Raw genomic sequence first — 19,988 nt, 5'->3', positions numbered from 1 at the left:
GTCTTCAAACAAATATTATTTTGGATTTTTGTGATTAAAGAAACAAGTATCCCATTAACAATATCAATTAAAACAAGTCTTACTGATACCATTTTTGAAACCCAACTAGGCATCTATGACATAAATTATTTTAATACACATTTTTTAGATAATTTAAGGAATATTATATTGAATTAATTTTCATCAAAATGAATTTATATAGAAAGTTCAAGATAAGAATTTAGCAAATAACTATTTTTTATGATCATTTATCATTTAAAATTTATGCTTTAATAAACTTAACTTATTTTTATATCACACGTGTAGTTAAATAAAAAATATATGTAATTGCAAACTTAAATTTTGTGCATGGAATAATTATATAAACTCATATAGCTCAAAGCTTCTAATATAAGCATTTAAGAAGAAAAAGGATTTAGACACTATTATATTGCTTAAATATGTTGGTTTGGTAATATAAAATGTTCGTAAATGACAATGCGATGATTTTTTTTCACGTCATGACAATGTAATACTTTAAGGAATGAAAAAATATTTGGATGACAATAAAAAAAAATGCAACCATGCAAGGTCATATACAAAATAAAAATACACAAATTCTTGTAAGAGACGGTCTCTTTGAGAGACCATTTCTAATTGAGCCGGCCTATTATATATTTTGTAAAATATTTTAAGTAGGCATTAAGAATGATATAGTAGACATTTAAGATATTGAAAGTAGACATTAAGGAAACGGTAATTAAGCATTAAAAATAATGTAAGTAAGCATTAAAAATAAGGTAAGTAGACATTAATCTTTAACGGGTTGAGCTTAAGATACGTCTCACAAAGAGAGGGTATCTCAAGAGACTAGCTAATAAAAATATTGAGTTGGACTACTGAAACATATGATGTTGCAAATATATTGGATGATGGCCGTACTATTTTGTGTAAGCAATGCAATAGATGTAACATAGAAGAAGTAAGAAATTAAACTTCCAATATTTTATCTTTGATGATATATAAACTTCAATATTAATTCATGATTAGGTAAATGGACCGTTCTTAAGAAAATTCAAGCAAAGTCTTTATTTTTTATTTTCTTTTTCTCTGTTTTCTTGATAAACTTGGAATTCCACAAAAGTGGTTTCATGGTCATTTTCATACTACTATAATAATTATAATAATAATATTAATAATAGTAACACATATAATTGTATAAAACGGTAAATTTGCGAAAAGTGTTTTATATATAAATTAAATATTTTAAGTAATAAAGTAATTGAGCTTTTTGATTTGATATACGCCGTTTTATTTATAAACGATCTATTACAAGAATAGCTGAATCTTCGAAAATAGAATATTAGTATAGAGTTTACTTGACTTCGGCTGTTTTGGGCAATTAGTAGACATTCCACGGCCCACGCGTTTGTTTATTCACCTAAAATCGTAAACCGGGCCCTCATTTCTCCCTTCTGTTCGTCTATAAATTAATCATTTTGAACATCATTTTTTGGTTACTTTAATTATTTTAAGTAATAGAAAGTGAAAATCATACTCATAAATTTGGATGGTTTTGAAGAAGGGTTTTCCTGGTAAAGACGAGAATGGTAATCCACAGTTTCGTGCAAATCAACGAAACCAACGGCTTAAATTGTCAAAGTATGTAGTAGATTTAATTCTATGAATTTAATTTATATATTTTATTTGGGTATATTTTGATGGTAAAATATTAAGTAGTAATATGATTTATATTTAAGACTAGAGTAGATTTGGTTTAAAGGCTAAGTTGTATGAGTAAGGCTAAGTTATGTTTTGGAGAAATTAATCTCCATCTAATCCTAGCCTAGAAAATCTTTGTTGCACGAGATATTCACCATAACTAAATCTAATATTGACAAATAATAATGGGTGCTTTTTATTTGCTTTATAGTCAAATGAATTTCAAATCAGCTGAAAAAACGACTTTTTCTCTTGTAAACAACAAACCTTTAAAATTTATCAAACATCTTGATGATAATTGACTAAAACGGTTGCATAACAATTCATACATCAACCAATACTTTCGACCTGAAAAATCAGCCAAATCTCTAGAATATATATTCCAATACAAAGTGTTTCATATCTAAGTTTATACATTAGAAAATACTCAATTAAAATCTTGTTTTATTCGTATTAATAAATTTATTATTTGAATTTTTTATAATTTAATTAAATTATTTACTGTTAGACATTTATTTAATTTGGTATAGGCTAGAGAATGCTTATAGACAAAGGGGGCGAAAGAATAAATCATTCCTGTCGATAATGAGTCAAACCCCGTTACAAGGATTAAAAAAAAAAACCCTCAACAATAGGGTACTTCATGATTTTCAATACCATTTTTAAATGAATCAAACAAGATTATACTTGAGAATGTTTTTTCTTAAATATAAAGAACAAGACAATAATGCTTGAACAATGGTTATTATGTAGCAACTAATAAACCATTGGTAATATAATACTCTCTTTTTCTGGCCTATATTTAATTCAATTCTTTATATATTTAATTATAGATAATTATGAGTTAACTCAATGGATTAAAAGCTATTCTTTTTACCGATTAAAGAGGTTCAATTAGCACAATTAACATGAAAAATTAGTTTTTTATCTCCATTTATTAGAATTCTCTAACCCACTTGGATTAAAGAAATTTATGTATTGAAGAACTTTTTTAAAAAGAACAATTAAGTTATTATTTTAAAATGTTTTAGTTGTGTGTGTTGTTTGTTGATCAGGTGTGTGTGCAAAGAAAAGTTATGGTTTCAAGCATATTCTGTCCAATTGGAGAATTTAATCCGAAAAGCGGTATCAACTACTCTTTTCTATACTCCTTCCTATTCATCTTAAGTGTCTCATTTACTTTACGCACTCTACTCAATGCATTTATTCAATTCTTAATATATCGAGTTATGTATAATTAAAAATTATAAAAAGTTGATATTAATAATTTTTACATCAAAACGAATCAAATAAGATTCCCAATGACTATGTTTTAACTTATAAATTAATAATAAAATGCAATTTAAAAGTGATAAATAAATAGTGTCTCAAAAGTAGATAGAACACTTAAAGTGAATAGGAGGGACTATTACTTTATAGTTTATGTTGTTGTATACTTACCACTTATTCCTATCTATTTGGATAACTTTATCACACTTGTCCTTTTAACTTATTTATTATGTTTTACTATAATTTTATTTTATTAAATAAGTATGTTAATTTCTTTTAATCCTATCTATATATTTTAATTTTTTGGATAATTTCATCATTTTTAAATCTGTTTGTAAATGTAATGTTGCAATTTCTTAAAAACTGAGTGAACAGTTGATAAAGAGGACGTAAGTCTATATTAAAGTAACACTTTTCATAAATATCTTAGAAGTATATTGAGGTTAAGATTTGCAAGTAATTTAATAAAATAGTCAAGTCAACTTTAACAAAATTTATAAAGGCATGTCACTATGTCGTGTCCATTTTAGGCACTACTGCACTCAATCATAATTCAACAGTTTTTGTTTGATTTTAGTATTTTTATTATAATTGTGATTTTCTATTATTTTCCCATGAAACTTGTTTTGTTTTTCAAGTAGTCTAATACATCTAATTCTTTAATTTATTTAATTATGTATAATGAAAATTATAAAAATTAGATATTAATCTTTATATTGAGACGAATTAATTAAAATCTCATTTGTATTATGTTTTAGCTTATAAATTAAAAACTAACCTACTCTAATAAAAGGTAAAGGTAAAGGACACTTCCAATATCCCATATAAGGCAGGGTCCGGGTGGGGGTTTTTCTTTTTCCTGAATGATGCGGACAAATCATACCCGTTCCTCCAAGGAGGGAGTAAAGAGAGATGCGTGCAGTGAAGAAACTCCCCAACTGATACCTGCGCCCAGTAGAATTAAAACCCCAAACCTTCTGCTTCACATGCAGATACTCTATCCATTGAGCCACAAACGCTTTTGGTAACTAACCTACTATAATATAACTTTAAAAATGCAAACAACCATGGTTTATCTTGGGGTCCGGATCTGTCTCCACGTGTTTGACACCCATAATCGACTCAGATCCGGCCTATGGATCCATTTACAATTTTTTTCAAAACTATATGTTAGATATCATGTGTATTTAATTATTTGATTTGGAACTCTATTATACTTTGGACATTACGTGATTTGAAAATTTTTCGGTTTATATAATTTGAAATACGGTCGTTGTATCTATATTAAAAATAGAAAGAATTGATTAATATTTCGTTTTAAGAACTTAAATGTTGTAAAACTTCATATATTTGGTCTCTTCGTAGTATAAAGTATTAGAAGATTTTGGTTAGTTGAAATGTTTAAATAATTTTATACAAATGGACGAAAATTGTATAATATATTTTTAAAAATTTTCCAAGAAAAAAAACAAAATATTGCTTTAGACTCAGATCCAGACCCTAGACACACAAAATCCTAAGGGTTTGAGTCTGCGTCTAAATTTTCAGATCCTATGGATTTGAATCTAACTAGACCCAACTCGAATTCGATCCATGCCCAATAAATCTTGTCCAATTTAACATTATTATAACATAAACAGGTCCGAGAGGAGGTACAACAGGTAATACAACACTCTTTGCCTTCCATCTCAAGGTCAGCCCTTTCTCCATGTTGCTTTTAATACTTTTGAGGTTGATTTGAATAAATCCTGCCTTTTATTTTTCCTCTTTGCTTTCACTATCTTGTGAATATGAACACACTGATGTAAATAAGAGGATAAAGCGAGGGAGTATAATACTCCCTCCACATCAATATAAATGTCCCATTTGCTTGGGCACGGATATTAAGAGTGGTGTGGAGTTCATTAAAAAGGTGGTAGTTGGGTAAGTAGTGAAGGGTAATTAGTGAAGGGTAAGTAAGATATATGGGGGTATATTCGTAATTACATGTGTGAACTAAGGATATTTAGGTAAAAAAAAATTGACAAAAATAGAAATGTGACAATTAATATGGTTTTGCCAAATAAGGAAATGTGACAATTATATTAGTGTGAAGGGTGTAAAATAACGAACAAGCACACTCACAAGTCACAAACAATGCAAAGACAACAAAATAATATAAGTGTTTAATGGGCACCTTTAGGCGCCTGCTCCATTTCAAAAGATTTATACTTCCTCTAGTTTTTAAATAGTTGCTAAATTTTTATTTTTCACGCTATCCAATGCACAATTTAATCTTTAATATCTTTAATTTCATATGATAAAAAATTTTAAAAAGTTAATATTACGAAAATATGCATTAAGACGAAACAAATAAGATCCCACTTGACTATGTTTTACGCTATACATGAAGAAATATATACCAAATAAGATCAGTTGATGAACAGTAATTGCTACAGTTTCTGTAGCAACTAATAAAAATCGGAGGCTTACATAATCCCCACAAGTTTTCATGTATGAAAGCGCAAAAACCAAAGTTCTAACACTCTGCTCGATTGAACAACCCGCCTGCTCGATCAAGCTGAACACACTATAAGCTACTGTTTGGCGGCTGCACATTAGCTTGATCAAGCGACCTTTATTTAAGCATAGCAATAGTTTTGAGTTTGCTTATTAGCTTAGACCTCTTACTTTGATCACACAGGTCATTACCAAGTCAGGCTAAGCCAAGTGAACCAAGAAAGTTCAAGTTACAATTTGAAGGAACCTTACCCACTAAGTTGTTTACTGTGAACAAGTTAGACTCTGAAGGATCTTCTGCTATCAAATTGTTCTTACTCGATGCGATTACAGGGCATCGAGTAACAACTGGCCCTCTATCGTCAATAAAAGTGAAACTTTTTGTTCTTCATGGCCATTTTAAGGCCGAGGAATTGGAGGATTGGACAAAACATGACTTTGAAAAAAACGTTGTGTTTGAGAGAGATGGTAAAAGGCCATTGTTGGTTGGGAGAGATGTGGTTATCACATTGCACAATGGGATTGGTTGTATTGGTGATGTTTGCTTTACAGATAACTCGAGCTGGGAACGAAGCAAGATGTTTCGACTGGGAGCTATGGCTGAAGCCAATGGATCCCATGTTAGGGAAGCGGTAAGTAATCCTTTTAAGGTGAAAGATCGCCGTGGAGAGAGTAAGTGTTTTTCTCTTTTACATGTACTATGCAACTTTGTTAAGCAATCTCTTCTTATTACCATATGAAATATGAAAGCTTTTCATAACTTGTTAGAATTTGTCACATGTATTGCCGATAGTTGATAGTATGATAGCTAATAGCTGATAGATAATAAATTGTGTTCGCTGATAAGTGATAAGTGATTATATTAACTGATTGGACTAGCGGAAACTAAAATCATTTGAATAGAGGAGCTATTTGATCAATTATCTCCACTAGTACATAATACCCTTTTGCATAGATTATAGAAGGCTTATTGTGTTGGTTAAGTGGTGAAGAAAGTAATCTCAATGCGACAAGTCTTCCGTCTATTGTATGAGAAATGACTAAAAATGGATTAATTTTGTTGCGCTAAATAAGACTTTGTTGCGTTGTTTAGTACAACCGATGCAACAGCTTACCCAAAAGAGTAATGCATTAGCAAGGTCTGTTTTCTCGGTTGTGTAAAAACCAACGCAACAAATACCATGACATTCGAAAAAGCATTTGGTAATTTGTTGTTGTACGATAGGTAACTCTCGAAAATTCGCAATGATGAAGAGTTGTATGAAAATACAGATTACCAGAAGCGTAAGATTCCATCTCCAGAAGATGATGTTTGGCGTTTGCGCTGGATAGCAAAAGATGGCAAGATCTGCAAAAGATTGGCAGAACATCAAATTTACAAAGTCAAGGACTTTGTAACACAATATTACCTTGACGAGTCTTTGCTCCGCCAAGTAGGGGAACTTCTCTGCTTCCAATGATCATCATGTAATGACCTGTTACTCTGTATAGTTTTTCTTTTAAGTAAATTTGATGAACCCTTTTTATGTGTGTGCAGATTCTGAATGTTGCGCCAAAAAAATGGGATGCAATCGTTCAATGTGCTACCTCATGCTTATCCGGGAATTCTAGCTCAAATCTAAATGACTTGGCATCACCCAATATTCCAGGCTTCGACAGCCAGCAGTTTTTCGTCCCTCCGGTTTATCATGGTATGATTTATCCTTTGTTGCACGATATTTACAAACGTTACATATTCTATCTTTTGTTGTGCTAGTCGAAATTTCTCTAATAAAGATGCTCTTCTTCTACGAATGTTTGTCTATATAGATCAACCAGAGATTCAAATGTTGGATTCTAATACCGAGGGACATAACTATCAGCTTGATGGATCGATGGCTATGAACAGTCCCTTTCTGATGGATTTACTAGCAGGGTCATGTAGTGAGCATGCCAACTTTTCTCTGCATGATTTTACGCATCCATCTTTACCCACTATGCTCGGGTTTGAAACATCAAGTTGGATTCCTGTTGCTGAACCGAAGGGGGAACAAAACAACGGTTTTTTTTATAGGATCAAGCTATAATTCAAATATGGGAATGCTGTCGTCCATGCCTAGTATGAACGATAACAATTCAGAGATTGCAAAGCCTAAAGACGTTTGGGGTATGGTTCGAGCTGTTTTGAGGATATTAGTTAAGCATGATGATGCCGCTTTCAGGAAAGGAAAGTTCTCCTGTTATAGTCCGTTGGCAGTGTATCTCCCACGGCCAATAGGAATTGAAAGATGGGAAGCTTTAAAAGGATTTCCCCTTTGATGTTTTTCTTGTTTATAGTTTTTGTATGGTTTGATACATCTTGATGTGCACTTTTTGTATTATAGAATAAAAAACTAAGATAAGCCTAAGCTTCTGGATGTAATAAGGCTTTGTTTGCTGCTACAGCAAGTAAACTACTCTTGTATGAGACCGCCTCTCATTGAGACGCTCAAATAAGGAGTATGTGTTTTCATAATATGTATGAGATGGGCTATTTAACCCATGTATGAGGCTCATCTCTCAGTGAGAGCGTCTCATACAACAATTTGTGATTTGGATTTTGTTAATGAATGTAACACACGTTTGCTTATGTGCTATTATGTACTCGTAATCATCACCGTATGTATTGTGTGTTTGGTAAGTGATGTAAACAAATAAACAATACAACTTATTAAGGCAACTTATTATTCTGTATATTTGGTTAGCTTATTTTAAGGCAAAATATTAGGGGATAATATCATATGATACTTAGAATTATTTTTTAGGATCCTAATGATTCTTTCAGGGTTGTATAAATGGGCTCTTTCTATGCCATTTTCAATACACAGAAAACATTCATCTCTTTGTTAGTATTACTTTATCATGGTATGAAGAGCAAGGTTCTATTTTTTCTTTTTCTTCTAGTTTTGCAGTACTATTAATCACTGCTCTCTTGCTTCTAGCATTTTTTTTCCATGAAATTGAAATTTTGGTCAATTTCTTGAAATCCTGGTACTTAATTTGTTTGTAGCACCATTAACATCATGGTTAACAGTGACTCATCCAAATCTTCATTGCCTCCTTCTACCATTCCTCCAAATTCCCCCTCCTATCTTGGTGCTCAAGATCGTCCTGGAGATTTCATTACTCCGGTTCGTTTGAAGTTAGATAATTTTGAAGATTGGTCTTATGCAATTCGCGTGGCTCTCACGTCTCGCCGCAAATTTGGATTTCTTGATGGCAACATTACTAGTTATGATGCACCAGTCACAAAGGATGATGGCAAACTATCTATTGTATGCTCGTTTCTTGGATCACCAACACCATTCACATTGAGGTATTGAAATAAATATGGTTGTTTCAAGCAAGAACATCAGCCCAAGCCCATATACAAGCTCAGGCTCAGTCAAAGAATCCAGTACTTCCCAAGAAGAGGAAAACAACCTCCTTTCAGAAACAGAACATACTCAGCATAGCCCTTGCCATACCACCTTGCATGGACTGAACACAAGGGGAACAAGAACTCTTCTGATCAATCAAAGGGGGATGGAGATAGACTGCATAGCACACTACAAGGAAGAGAAATAATCAAGGAAAAGGAATGAGGGCACGTGCCAGGAAGCATGGGTAAAGGAACCATGTCAAAACAGAAATCAAAGCCCTTTCTGTTTTCTGTTTTCTGTTTTGTTTGTTAGACCGCGTGTATTAGGCGTGCTGTATGATTTGTGTAACGGCTAGAAATGATCATTAGTCTAAAAATAAGCCTAAACCTTTCATTGTAGGAGTTAGTTAAGTTTGTTAATAAAATTTCAGAATTCATTTCAGAATGAAGTTTTCTTGTGATTAGAAAGTATTGTGTGTGCAACTTTCTTCAAAGGGGTGTGAGTGAAGCATCTCATTGGAGTTCTTCTGATTGTGAGTGAAGCAATCATAAGGATTTCAAGAATCTACACAATACAAGGGAGTGAACATTGGATTGTATAAGAGGGATAGAGGGACGTGGTGAGTGAAGCCAGGCTTATCTAACCCATAAGTAATCAGCCAAGAATCAGTTTCTTGGTCTTGATCGTGACTGACAGAGGCTGTATTGATCAGTCTTAAGAAGAATTCCTTGTGTTCCAAAGTCAGTGATTGGGTTAATACTTTCTATGCAATCTAGAGGATCTGGTTTGTCATAGATTTGCATCAGGTATCTTCTATGCTCTCCAAATATGATAATGCGCAACGTCTTTGGAACAATTTATATGAGCGATTCTCTGTGATAAATGGTCCTAGAATATAACAATTAAAATCTGCCATAAATAAATGTGAACAAACAAAAAGCTTGTCTGTTTCAGTTTATTATAGCAAATTATGTATCTTATGGGATGAGTTGGATCATCATGAGGCTCTTCTATCATGTACTTGTGGGAATTGTAAATGTAACATTGGAAACGCACATGAAAAACGACGTGAGAATGACTATTTGCATTAGTTTTTACTTGGTCTATATACTGAATATTATGGTCCTTTGCGCTCGAATTTGCTTTCTCGTGAACCTTTACCCTCCTTGAATAAAGCTCTTCAACAAGTCATTCAAGAAGAGCCAGTTCGTGGTAATACTCAAGAGCGTGAAGAACCTGCAACTGTTGTGGGCTTTGCCATTAGAGGCCTCGATCAATCACGAGTTGATAAGACAAAAAATTATATTGCACCCACTGTAATCCAAAAGGGCATGATAATAATGGTTGTTTTCTTTTACATGGTTTTCCGGATTGGTATATTGAGAAATTTGGAAAGCAAAAGGGAGGAAATAAAAAACAAAGCACAACCAACTCGTGGCGGCATATCAATGTACATGCTAATAATGCTACCATGAGCACAACCTAAAGTGGTATCTCCTCCTTTTCTGTTGTTTCTATTTCTACAAATTCATCACCAACAGGGAGGGAGATGTTAACAGGTTTTACAAGTGAACAATGAAAGTCTCTTATATCTGATTTTGGTAATACTACTACCTCTTCTCGTTTACATGGTGAGCATTCTTTATCTTGGATTATTGATAGTGGATGTTCTAACCATGTTTTGAAAATTTTGAAGCATGTAAGAGACATTGATTCTTTTCCAGTGGGATTGCCTGATGGAGAAAGTGTACTTGCTACAAAATCGGGAACAGTTTATTTGACTACCACCATTGTTCTTCAAAATGTGTACTATGTTCCGAAGTTAGATTGCAATTTAATTTCTGTTTCACAGTTAAATGATGATTTTAAGTGTTTTGTCCAATTTTCTCATAACATTTGTGCTATTCAGGACCTTCACTCGAGAAAGCTGATTGGAACGGGTGAGAGGCGAGATGGACTTTATTACCTTCAGCAAATGTCAATAGTACAAGCTACGTTAGTCGGTACTTCCCCAACATCATCCCTTGTTCTTTGGCATAATCGATTGGGTCATCCTTCAGAGAAAGTAGTAAAATTACTTCCTTTTCTATGTAATTCTAGGGATAATTTAAATAAAGATTGTGAGACTTGTTTTCGTTCTAAACAACACTGAGACAGCTTTCTTGTTAGTGAGCATAAAGCAACTCATATTTTTGAGCTTGTTCATTGTGATTTGTGGGGACCATATGATACTCCCGCTTCTTGTGGTTCTCATTATTTTTGAGTTTAGTAAATGATTTTTCTCGTGCTTGTTGGGTTTATTTGATGGTTGATAAAATAGAAGTATTCAAGTTATTCATGAAATTCATTGCTATGGTTGAGCAACAATTTTCTCAAACTGTCAAAATTGTCCAAAGTGATAATAGAACTGAATTCAATTGTTTGAAAGAATATTTTCTTGTCAATAGTATTATTTTTCAAACTTCTTGTGTTGGTACTCCACAACAAAATGAGAGGGTAGAACGAAAACACAAACACATTCTCAATGTTGCTAGAGCAGTACGTTTCCAAGGGCATCTTCCTTTAACTTTTTGGGGGGAGTGTATTCTTGCAGCAGCACATCTCATTAATAAAACTCCTTCTCCTCTCCTCAAAAATAAAACCCATTCTGAAATATTGTTCGACAAACCACCTATTTTTGATGAACTTCGTGTTTTTGGGTGTTTATGCTATGCTCACAATCAACAATCCAAAAGGGATAAATTTACTAGTAGGAGCAGAAAATGTGTTTTTTTTGGGATATTTATACGGAAAGAAAGGATGGTTGTTGTATGACCTAGATTCCAAAAAGTACTTTGTTTCTCGGGATGTTACATTCTTTGAGAACAAGTTTCCTTATGCTAAAATTACCTCAAATGACAATATCTTGATACCGAAGCAATGGAGGAACCCACCGAAACAATAGAGGAACCCATCTTTGATTATTTTGACAATTCTTCTATACAATCTTCACCTCCTAGCATTACTACTCCTATGACTAGTGCCATTACTAGTACTTTTCTTTTTACTACTTCTTCTATGGATGTTTCTTTAGCCTTACCTATTATTGAGAATTTTTTACCTCATAATGATGTTACATCACCTACCATTGTGGAAATTTTGGGTCGTGGTCATCGTGAAAAAATTTCACCTGTGAAGCTGTGTGATTTTGTGATCAACACTGTCTTTTCTAAAAGTCCATCTTCCTCTTCTTCCGCTCCGTTATCTTCCTCAGGTACTCCTTTTCCTTTAGCACATTATGTTAATTGTGACAAATTTACTGTGAAGCATAAAATTTTCTTAGCAGCTTTCACTAACGGAGTAGAGCCTCAATCCTTTAAAATTGTTGTTAAAGATGCTGGTTGGAGAGAGGCCATGCAAAAGGAGATTAAGGCTTTAAAAGACAATGACACTTGGGATATGACTATTTTGCCTCAAGAAAAGAAAGATCTTGGTAGCAAATAAGTTTATAAAATCAAGTATAACTTTGATGGTAGTATTGAACGTCTCAAGGCTCGTCTCGTTGTATTTGAAAATCATCAAGTTGAAGGTCTTGATTATAATGAGACATTTGCTCCTGTTGCCAGAGCGTTTCTAGCTATTCTGCTTCTAAAAATTGGAATCTTCACCAGATGGATGTTCATAGTGCTTTTCTTCATGGGGATCTTGTTGAAGAGATCTACATGAAACTCCCTCCTGGTTTTACATGTGATACTTCGAATATGGTTTGTCGCTTGAAAAAAGTCTTTATATGGTCTGAAACAAGCTCCCCGCTGCTGGTTTTTGAAGCTAGTAGCTGTTCTCAAAGCTTATGGTTTTATTTAATCTTATTCAGATTACTCACTCTTCACTTACTCCGAAGCATCTGTTATAATGATTCCGCTGCTCTTATCTCTTTCAAAGATTATTTGAAATCTTGTTTTCACATGAAAGACTTGGGGCCTTTGTAATATTTTTTGGGCATTAAAGTCGCACGTAGTCATTTGGGAATTTTTCAAATGATTCTTTTAGGGTTATATAAATAGGCTCTTTCTATGCCATTTCCAATACACAGAAAACATTCTTCATCTCTTTGTTAGTATTATTTTATCACAACTGCTATGAAATTTGTTCTTCATGTGTTCATGTTCATAGTTTTGTTGTGTTGGTATCATTGATATTCTAATTCAATCCTGGATAATTTTATTTTGTTCCTTGCAAATTGAATTCATAATGATGATTGGTAATTTTATGAAACATGATAGGGATAAAGGATCAAGCTTATAAGAGCGTAGAACCTTGGGATGATTTGGATAGAATGACAGCAAGTTACCTTGGAAACAAAATGATTTAAAAGACACTTAGAGTTGGTAAACGGGCGGGTTGGGCTGGATCAAAAGTGGGCGGGTCAAATGCGATTCAGTAACTGTATTTGCAGGTCGTGGGGCGGGTAAATATCCTTAAAATTCTACAATTACCTCAACAAAAAGGGTCATTATCCCTAAAGTGGGCGGGTAAATATGAAGAGGCGGAACAATTAAAAAATTATGATATTCTAACCACTACAAAAAAATGCACAAACCGACTAACACCAGAAAAGTGGAAAATTTCCGACTGAATGGTGTGAGTTGGAATTTCCGACTAATTTCCTATAAATTCTATGTTAGTAGGAAGTTACGACTGCATTTCCTAGTAAACTCTAAAAAAGTTAGTTGGAACACCACATTCTAATTTTTGACTAGCGCGTTTTAGTCGGAAAATAGTGGGTTAGGAAATTAGTTGGTATTCAGTAGCACATCAGCTGGAAGTTTAAAACTTTCATTTTCCCCACCCACTGATGTGAAATTTTATTTTAACTACAAATGCACGGTGTACGTGTAGATACATGGGTCGAACTCAGGAAAGCGAGTTAATGAATTTGTCTAATTTAATAATCCCGGGATACTGAACACGCAAATATGATTGATGTTAAATCTATTTCTACTGTGACAAACAATTAAAATGCACAATTATATAAATAAAGCAAGAACGATGAATTGATATGAAAATAATAATAAAGCAAGTCTAGGATATCGGGAATCACCTATTTATAGCATGGAAATCAATTGTTCTCCTAATTATATGAAACTAAATCCTTAATATGATTGAAAACGATGTAATTAATTTCAAGCTTCCGCTTTATTGATCAATACTTTTTAAAATCTTACTAATTTTAATCCTGAAACTTTCATTTTATTGGCTAAACTAGCATAAATCTAACCTAAATATACTTTAATCTTAAATTATACATAATTCAAACTTCCGTTTCATTGAAAAGGTTGGTAGAGATACTTATATTAGAGTTCTTTAAGCATAGATTCAATCATAGATTCAAATTTCATATAATCAATCAAATAAAATCATCCCATATGACAACTTAGGATCAATCCCTCGATCTTAGAAGGGAAATCTACTCATTAATCATGGAGAATAACATAAAACAATAATAAATAATATCTAAATGATGATACTAAAGAAGACAATAAGTAAAGAAGACAATTAAATAAATAAATAAAGGACAAGATAGAAAGAAACTTGCAAATTTGAATTGAAACCGAACCTTAAATTGCATAAAAAAATGAAAGTAGCAATGGAAAATAAATACTAAAGGAACTAGGAAAATAATTGATAAAAATAACTTCGGGCTAAAAACTAAAAATAACATCTAACCATATAATTTGCACTTCAATGAGCTTGCGACGAATCGTGGCTTTTTGGGGCGACTCGCCGCCTATCTTTCGAACTCTTCTCTGACTGGCAACAGGTCATAGCTTTTAAATAAAGCTTAGCTACGACTCGTTACTTTTATGGTTTTGGGCGACATTCAGACATATGCGTGACCTATAATAATATTCTGGGTGGTATTTATTGTGGGCGACATTGTTACTTATTCGTGGCCCATGTTGTAATTTTGGACTACACAACCTATATGTGTCGTCTGAACACACCTTTTGTGCTTCGTTCATTGTAGTGACGCCCTAAGTAAGCCTTGTGCCACGCACAACTATGTGACGCCCACAATCTGATAATTTTGTCCCCCAAGACTAATTTTTCTTACAGTGTGAGCTTATTTTCTTTATTTTTTAGGGGTCTTAGGCTATTTCTCCAAACTTTCACCCTCTTATTACTCTGTAAGACCTAATAATACTTCAATTTGTGCCTAAAAATCACATAAAACACAATATTGAGCTTTTAGGACAAAAGTATGAAAGTTACATTATAAAAACACACAAATGGTCCTAAAAACCATCATAAAAGGAGTGTAAATTAGTATTAATAAGTGCAAATAAAAGCACTTATCATCCACCATCATTTTTCATATATAAATAACAAATCACATTATATTTTACAACACATACACTATTCTATGTTTAAAAAAAAAATCATATTTTCTCATTATACTTTAAAAACCACATCATCTCTTCAACATTTAATTAATAAGGTATGTTATTTTTTCATATGTTATTTTTATGATATTTGTATTTTAAATTGTGTTTTATATTATATTAATAGTATATGCTATTTATGATACATGTTAGTTATTTATCTTATATTTAATATATTTGTTATTGTATATTAGATTAAATTTTGTCTCATTAGTGGACTTTTAATTTTAAAATTTTCTTTAGTTATTATATCGTTTATGATATGTTATTATATATTACATTAATTTTATCTTTTTGGTGGAATTTTATTTTTTAAGTTTTTATTTAGTTGACCGCCAGAAGTCTTAAGAGATCATCTATTAAAAAAGAAGGAATTTGTAGAAAACTACTACGCTTGGTGCCTTCGTCTATGAGAATTATTCCTTGTATATTTTCTATTCTAGCCTTAGGTTTAGGTTATTCTTTGTATCTATATACATTCATCAATGAGAATTATTCTTCAAGCCAAATAGGTACTCTGATAATAATCTTTTTAGATTCATTTCGATTTATACAATATTAATATATAATTTATATAATTCTTTATAAAATATATTTAAAGCTATAATTGAGATTCAATTTTTTTAAAAAAAAAATGAAAAAATCGAATGTAAGAAGCAAAATAGATATAAGACGAAATAGATTTTAATTCTATTAGATTTTTCTTCTCCTACTTAAAAAGTCTTAATGTTACATATAGATATTAATTTTAATAGGCTTTTCTTATTTTTAGATCTTTAAATTTAAATGTAATCATACCTAGGTATAACTTAAGAAAAAAGTGCAATATGCTAGTATTAGTATATAGACTTTCTTTCTCACTCTTATTTTGCACCACTTTTTATTTTAATTTGTTTTTATTAATTTTGCACTATTTTCTTTTTTAACAATGGTTTAAAGCACTCTCATTCCTTTAATCAACAAACATATAGTTTCTCTATATATTAACCATTTAACTCTATCTTCCACTTGTTTTCATTTCTACTAAATTTCACCCATTTTGTACTTGCAAAATAAGAGTAACAATGAAACATATTGAGTATCAAATTAAACTAACACACCCCAAAGAGCTAATTAAACAAGACAATATAGTAGATAATATAAAGAATGTTAGAACTATAGTCTTTCTTTTCATTCTTGTGATCATAGGCGGAACTTATAGGGGGTAGGTAGGGGCTTTACCCCCTGAGATTTTCGGTAAATTTTTTTTAGTATAAAACTGTAATTTTATAATTTTTTTGATTTCACCCAACAAATAAAAACAACATAATTATGAAAAGAGAATAACTAAAATAAAATTTTTAAAAAATAAAAAGAATTTTGTATCTTATAAGTTATAATATCAACTAGGAATGAAATTATCATTTAACAACTAAAAAAACAAAACATGAACAAAGCGATTAGGCACACTTTCGTCTTTATCAGAACTTTTTCAATAATTGGTGGAGACAGGAGAGGCAAAGATATAGTTTTTGGTTTGATAGAAAAAACAACAAATACTTTAAATGGGAAACTCACAAAAATATGACACATAAACACAAAGATTATTATTTTAAGTGAAAGAACTCTTTCACCCTTATATTATTATCAAGACAAATAATACAAGACTCCGTTTGAGAACTCTCAAACACTCCCACACTTAATGAGAACACTCATTATAATCCCACATAGGCTCTCTCTTAAATTTGGAGATACACAAATGAGTAATCTTACACCCTTATTTAGAGGAGTCTACCAAAAATCCTAAACTCATAAATTTAGGAAACAAAATATAACTAGGAAACTTTAAGAAACTACATAATTAAGAAAACTATATTTTCCTAATTATATTTGATCTCCAATTTCCTAATTATTATCAAATAATATTAGGAAATCTATTAAACAAAATAATACTGGGTTTACTTCTTAACAAACCTTCTCTTAAACCCAATATGACTACCAACGACGCATTCCCTTGAACGCAAGTCTTTTTTAACATGCTCATAAACATAGAGATATCTCTCGTTTCTTTTACCAACCTTAACCACCGAGAGCCCATAAGTGATTGTAATCCACCCATCCATCATATGGTTATGATACCTCAGTTCTCTACCCTCCCTAAAGAGATTAAATTTTTTCCTAAACTAGGTACATACCTTACCTAACCTAGAGTTACTACTTGGTCGTTGTGAAGCACAATCACTACCTCTACGACCCCTGAAACTTTCGTTTCTTCTTCATTAGGTAAAGTCACCTTTTTATCTTCACACCTCTTTAAAGAAGAAAAGCTTTCCTTCCTCCCACATAGGTGATTAGAACAACCCGAGTCAAAGATTCATTTTATCCTTCACTGACTCGTGTATAAGAAGAAGGTAATCACCTTCATCTTGCGCTATAGCAATAATTCCCTTCTCTTTAGCTTCTTCTAATCCTTCATGTCCTCCTTTGCTTTTGGAAAAGTCTATTGAATATGGCCAATTTTCTTGCAATCACTTTACCTTGGAATGATTTTTGCCACCTTAATTTCTTCTTGTTGTTGTATGCCTTAGCAAGAATCAATGCCCTATCATATGCGTCACCCAATTCTTGCATCATGAGTCTTTTGACTTCTAGAAGACACACGATGGTTGCATCCAAAGCTAGCTCCGTTTTTCTCACCAATAAAGAAGTAATTACATTATTATACTTCTTTGGTAAAGACACCAAAAGGAGAATAGATTTGTCTTCATCCTTGAACCTCTCATTTAAATTGCTTAGTTGGGTGATCAATCGATTAAATTGATTAAGATGATCTCCCAAATCTCCATCTTCTTTAGAAACAACTTACTAGGCCAAGACTTTAACTGATAAGTCTTTGCTAACTGTTCCCATAAAATCTTGGGGTTATTCACCTCAAGAGCATCATACTTGATCTCCGGTGCAAATGCTAATCTGATTGTTGATGATGCACGCAACTTTATGTCAACCCACTTTATAATTTTTCCATCACTACTAACATAAACCTTGATTCTTGATACCACTTTGATAGGATAAACAACAAACACTTTATATGGGATACACAAAAAAATATGGCACATAAACACAAAAGATTTATATTTTTAAGTGAACGAACTCTTTCACCTTTATATTATTATCAATGACAAATAATACTAGACTCCATTTGCGAACTCTCACACTCCCACAATTAATGAGAACACTCATTAATCTTACATAAGCTCTCTTCAAATTTGGCAATACACAAATGAGCAACTTTACACGCTTATATATAGAAGTCTACCAAAAACCCTAAACTCATAAATTCAGGAAACAAAATAATACTAGGTTACTTCAGAAAACTACATAATTAAGAAAACTATATTTTCCTAATTATATTTGATCTCCAATTTCCTAATTATTGTCAACTAATAATAGGAAATCTATCAAATAAATAATATTGGGTTTATTTCTTAACATGGTTGATAGATTAATATGATTAATCATAATTCTTCCTATTTCCGCTGCTATCATGTAACGAGCCTTTTCGGCAATGAAGATAGTGAAGACCAGACTTCGTAAAAGAAAAGGCAACAATTTTCTTGCTAATAGTCAGTGATATACACATTGAGAGACAAATAGCAAAGGCATGTACTGTCAATGAAATTATAGATCATTTTAAAGTATTAAAAGAGTATCGAGCTTCACTTTGATTCAAAATTTAATTTATTATTTTTGGTTGTATTGATTGACTATATATTACTTGAATTTAAAAAAGTTTTTGTTTACTTTGCCCCCTAAAATTTTATTTGAGTTTCGCCACTACTTCCAATAAAATTCGTCGTTCTCCATTTAAATGAAGAATTAATTTCCTTTTTCCTCATCCTTATAGATGTTGAGCGACAGCGGAAGCAAGAATTGATAAACAATAATGAAACAATAAAGAAATTCAATGCGAACAATAAGAAAATGACACAAGAGATTTAACGTGGTTCACTATCAATGTGATAGCTATGTCCACCGGCACCGAGATCAAATAATTTCACAACGAACGCAAAGAACTTACAAGATGAATTACGATCACACTCACAAATTATAATGGCTCTCTTGTGATCTCTCTCAATTTGTGAATCATAAAGCCCTAGCACTAATAAGAGGAGGTATACATAATAAAACCATCTTAAAAGACAACTTGGGGTTCAAATATCCACAAATAACCGTCCAAGAAAAAAGGAAACTTCTCTACGTGAGAAGAAACCGTCATTTCGCGAGCCGTGTACAACTACGCGAGCTGCGACATAAAAACAGAACGCACTCAGCGCCCCGCAAACTCACACTGCAGCTCTTCCATAACTCTTCTCTTGATTCATCTTCTTCACCACTCAATAGTGTTACTAGTTGGAGTCACCATACTCAACAATAGAAATACTCCTAACGTTATCCCATTTTGAAAAAAGTTTTGTATAAGGGATACTAAAAAGTAAATGGACTAATTACACTCAAAAAATATCATAATTTCACTTTGATGGCAATAATCTAACACGCGGTTACACTTGACTTTAATCTGTTTCGTTAGAGATTCTATGCAGCTTCCTAACACGATCCTGGTAGTTTCATGAGAGGTTCCAGGCAGATTCTTAACAGTAACACAGTGACAATTTTTTCCTTCTTAATAGTTGTTAAATGTAGTCGATTTTTAGTTATTAATTAGTTATTGAATCAATCA

General features: G+C 32.2%; 1 protein-coding gene across 1 annotated transcript; it reads left to right on the top strand.

Moving 5' to 3' along the window:
* Positions 1-1,458: 1,458 nt before the first annotated feature.
* On the top strand, positions 1,459-8,090 carry LOC130828111 (calmodulin-binding protein 60 G-like). Its single transcript, XM_057693915.1, has 7 exons — positions 1,459-1,641; positions 2,757-2,826; positions 4,611-4,663; positions 5,654-6,141; positions 6,742-6,902; positions 7,007-7,160; positions 7,279-8,090. Exons 1-7 carry the CDS (start codon positions 1,550-1,552, stop codon positions 7,533-7,535), a joined length of 1,275 nt encoding a protein of 424 aa, XP_057549898.1. The 5' UTR covers positions 1,459-1,549; the 3' UTR covers positions 7,536-8,090.
* The last annotated feature ends 11,898 nt before the right edge of the window (positions 8,091-19,988 follow it).

The sequence above is a fragment of the Amaranthus tricolor genome, chromosome 12 (genome assembly GCF_026212465.1).
Source record: "Amaranthus tricolor cultivar Red isolate AtriRed21 chromosome 12, ASM2621246v1, whole genome shotgun sequence".
Taxonomy (NCBI): domain Eukaryota; kingdom Viridiplantae; phylum Streptophyta; class Magnoliopsida; order Caryophyllales; family Amaranthaceae; genus Amaranthus; species Amaranthus tricolor.
This window is presented reverse-complemented; position numbering and strand designations above follow the sequence as displayed.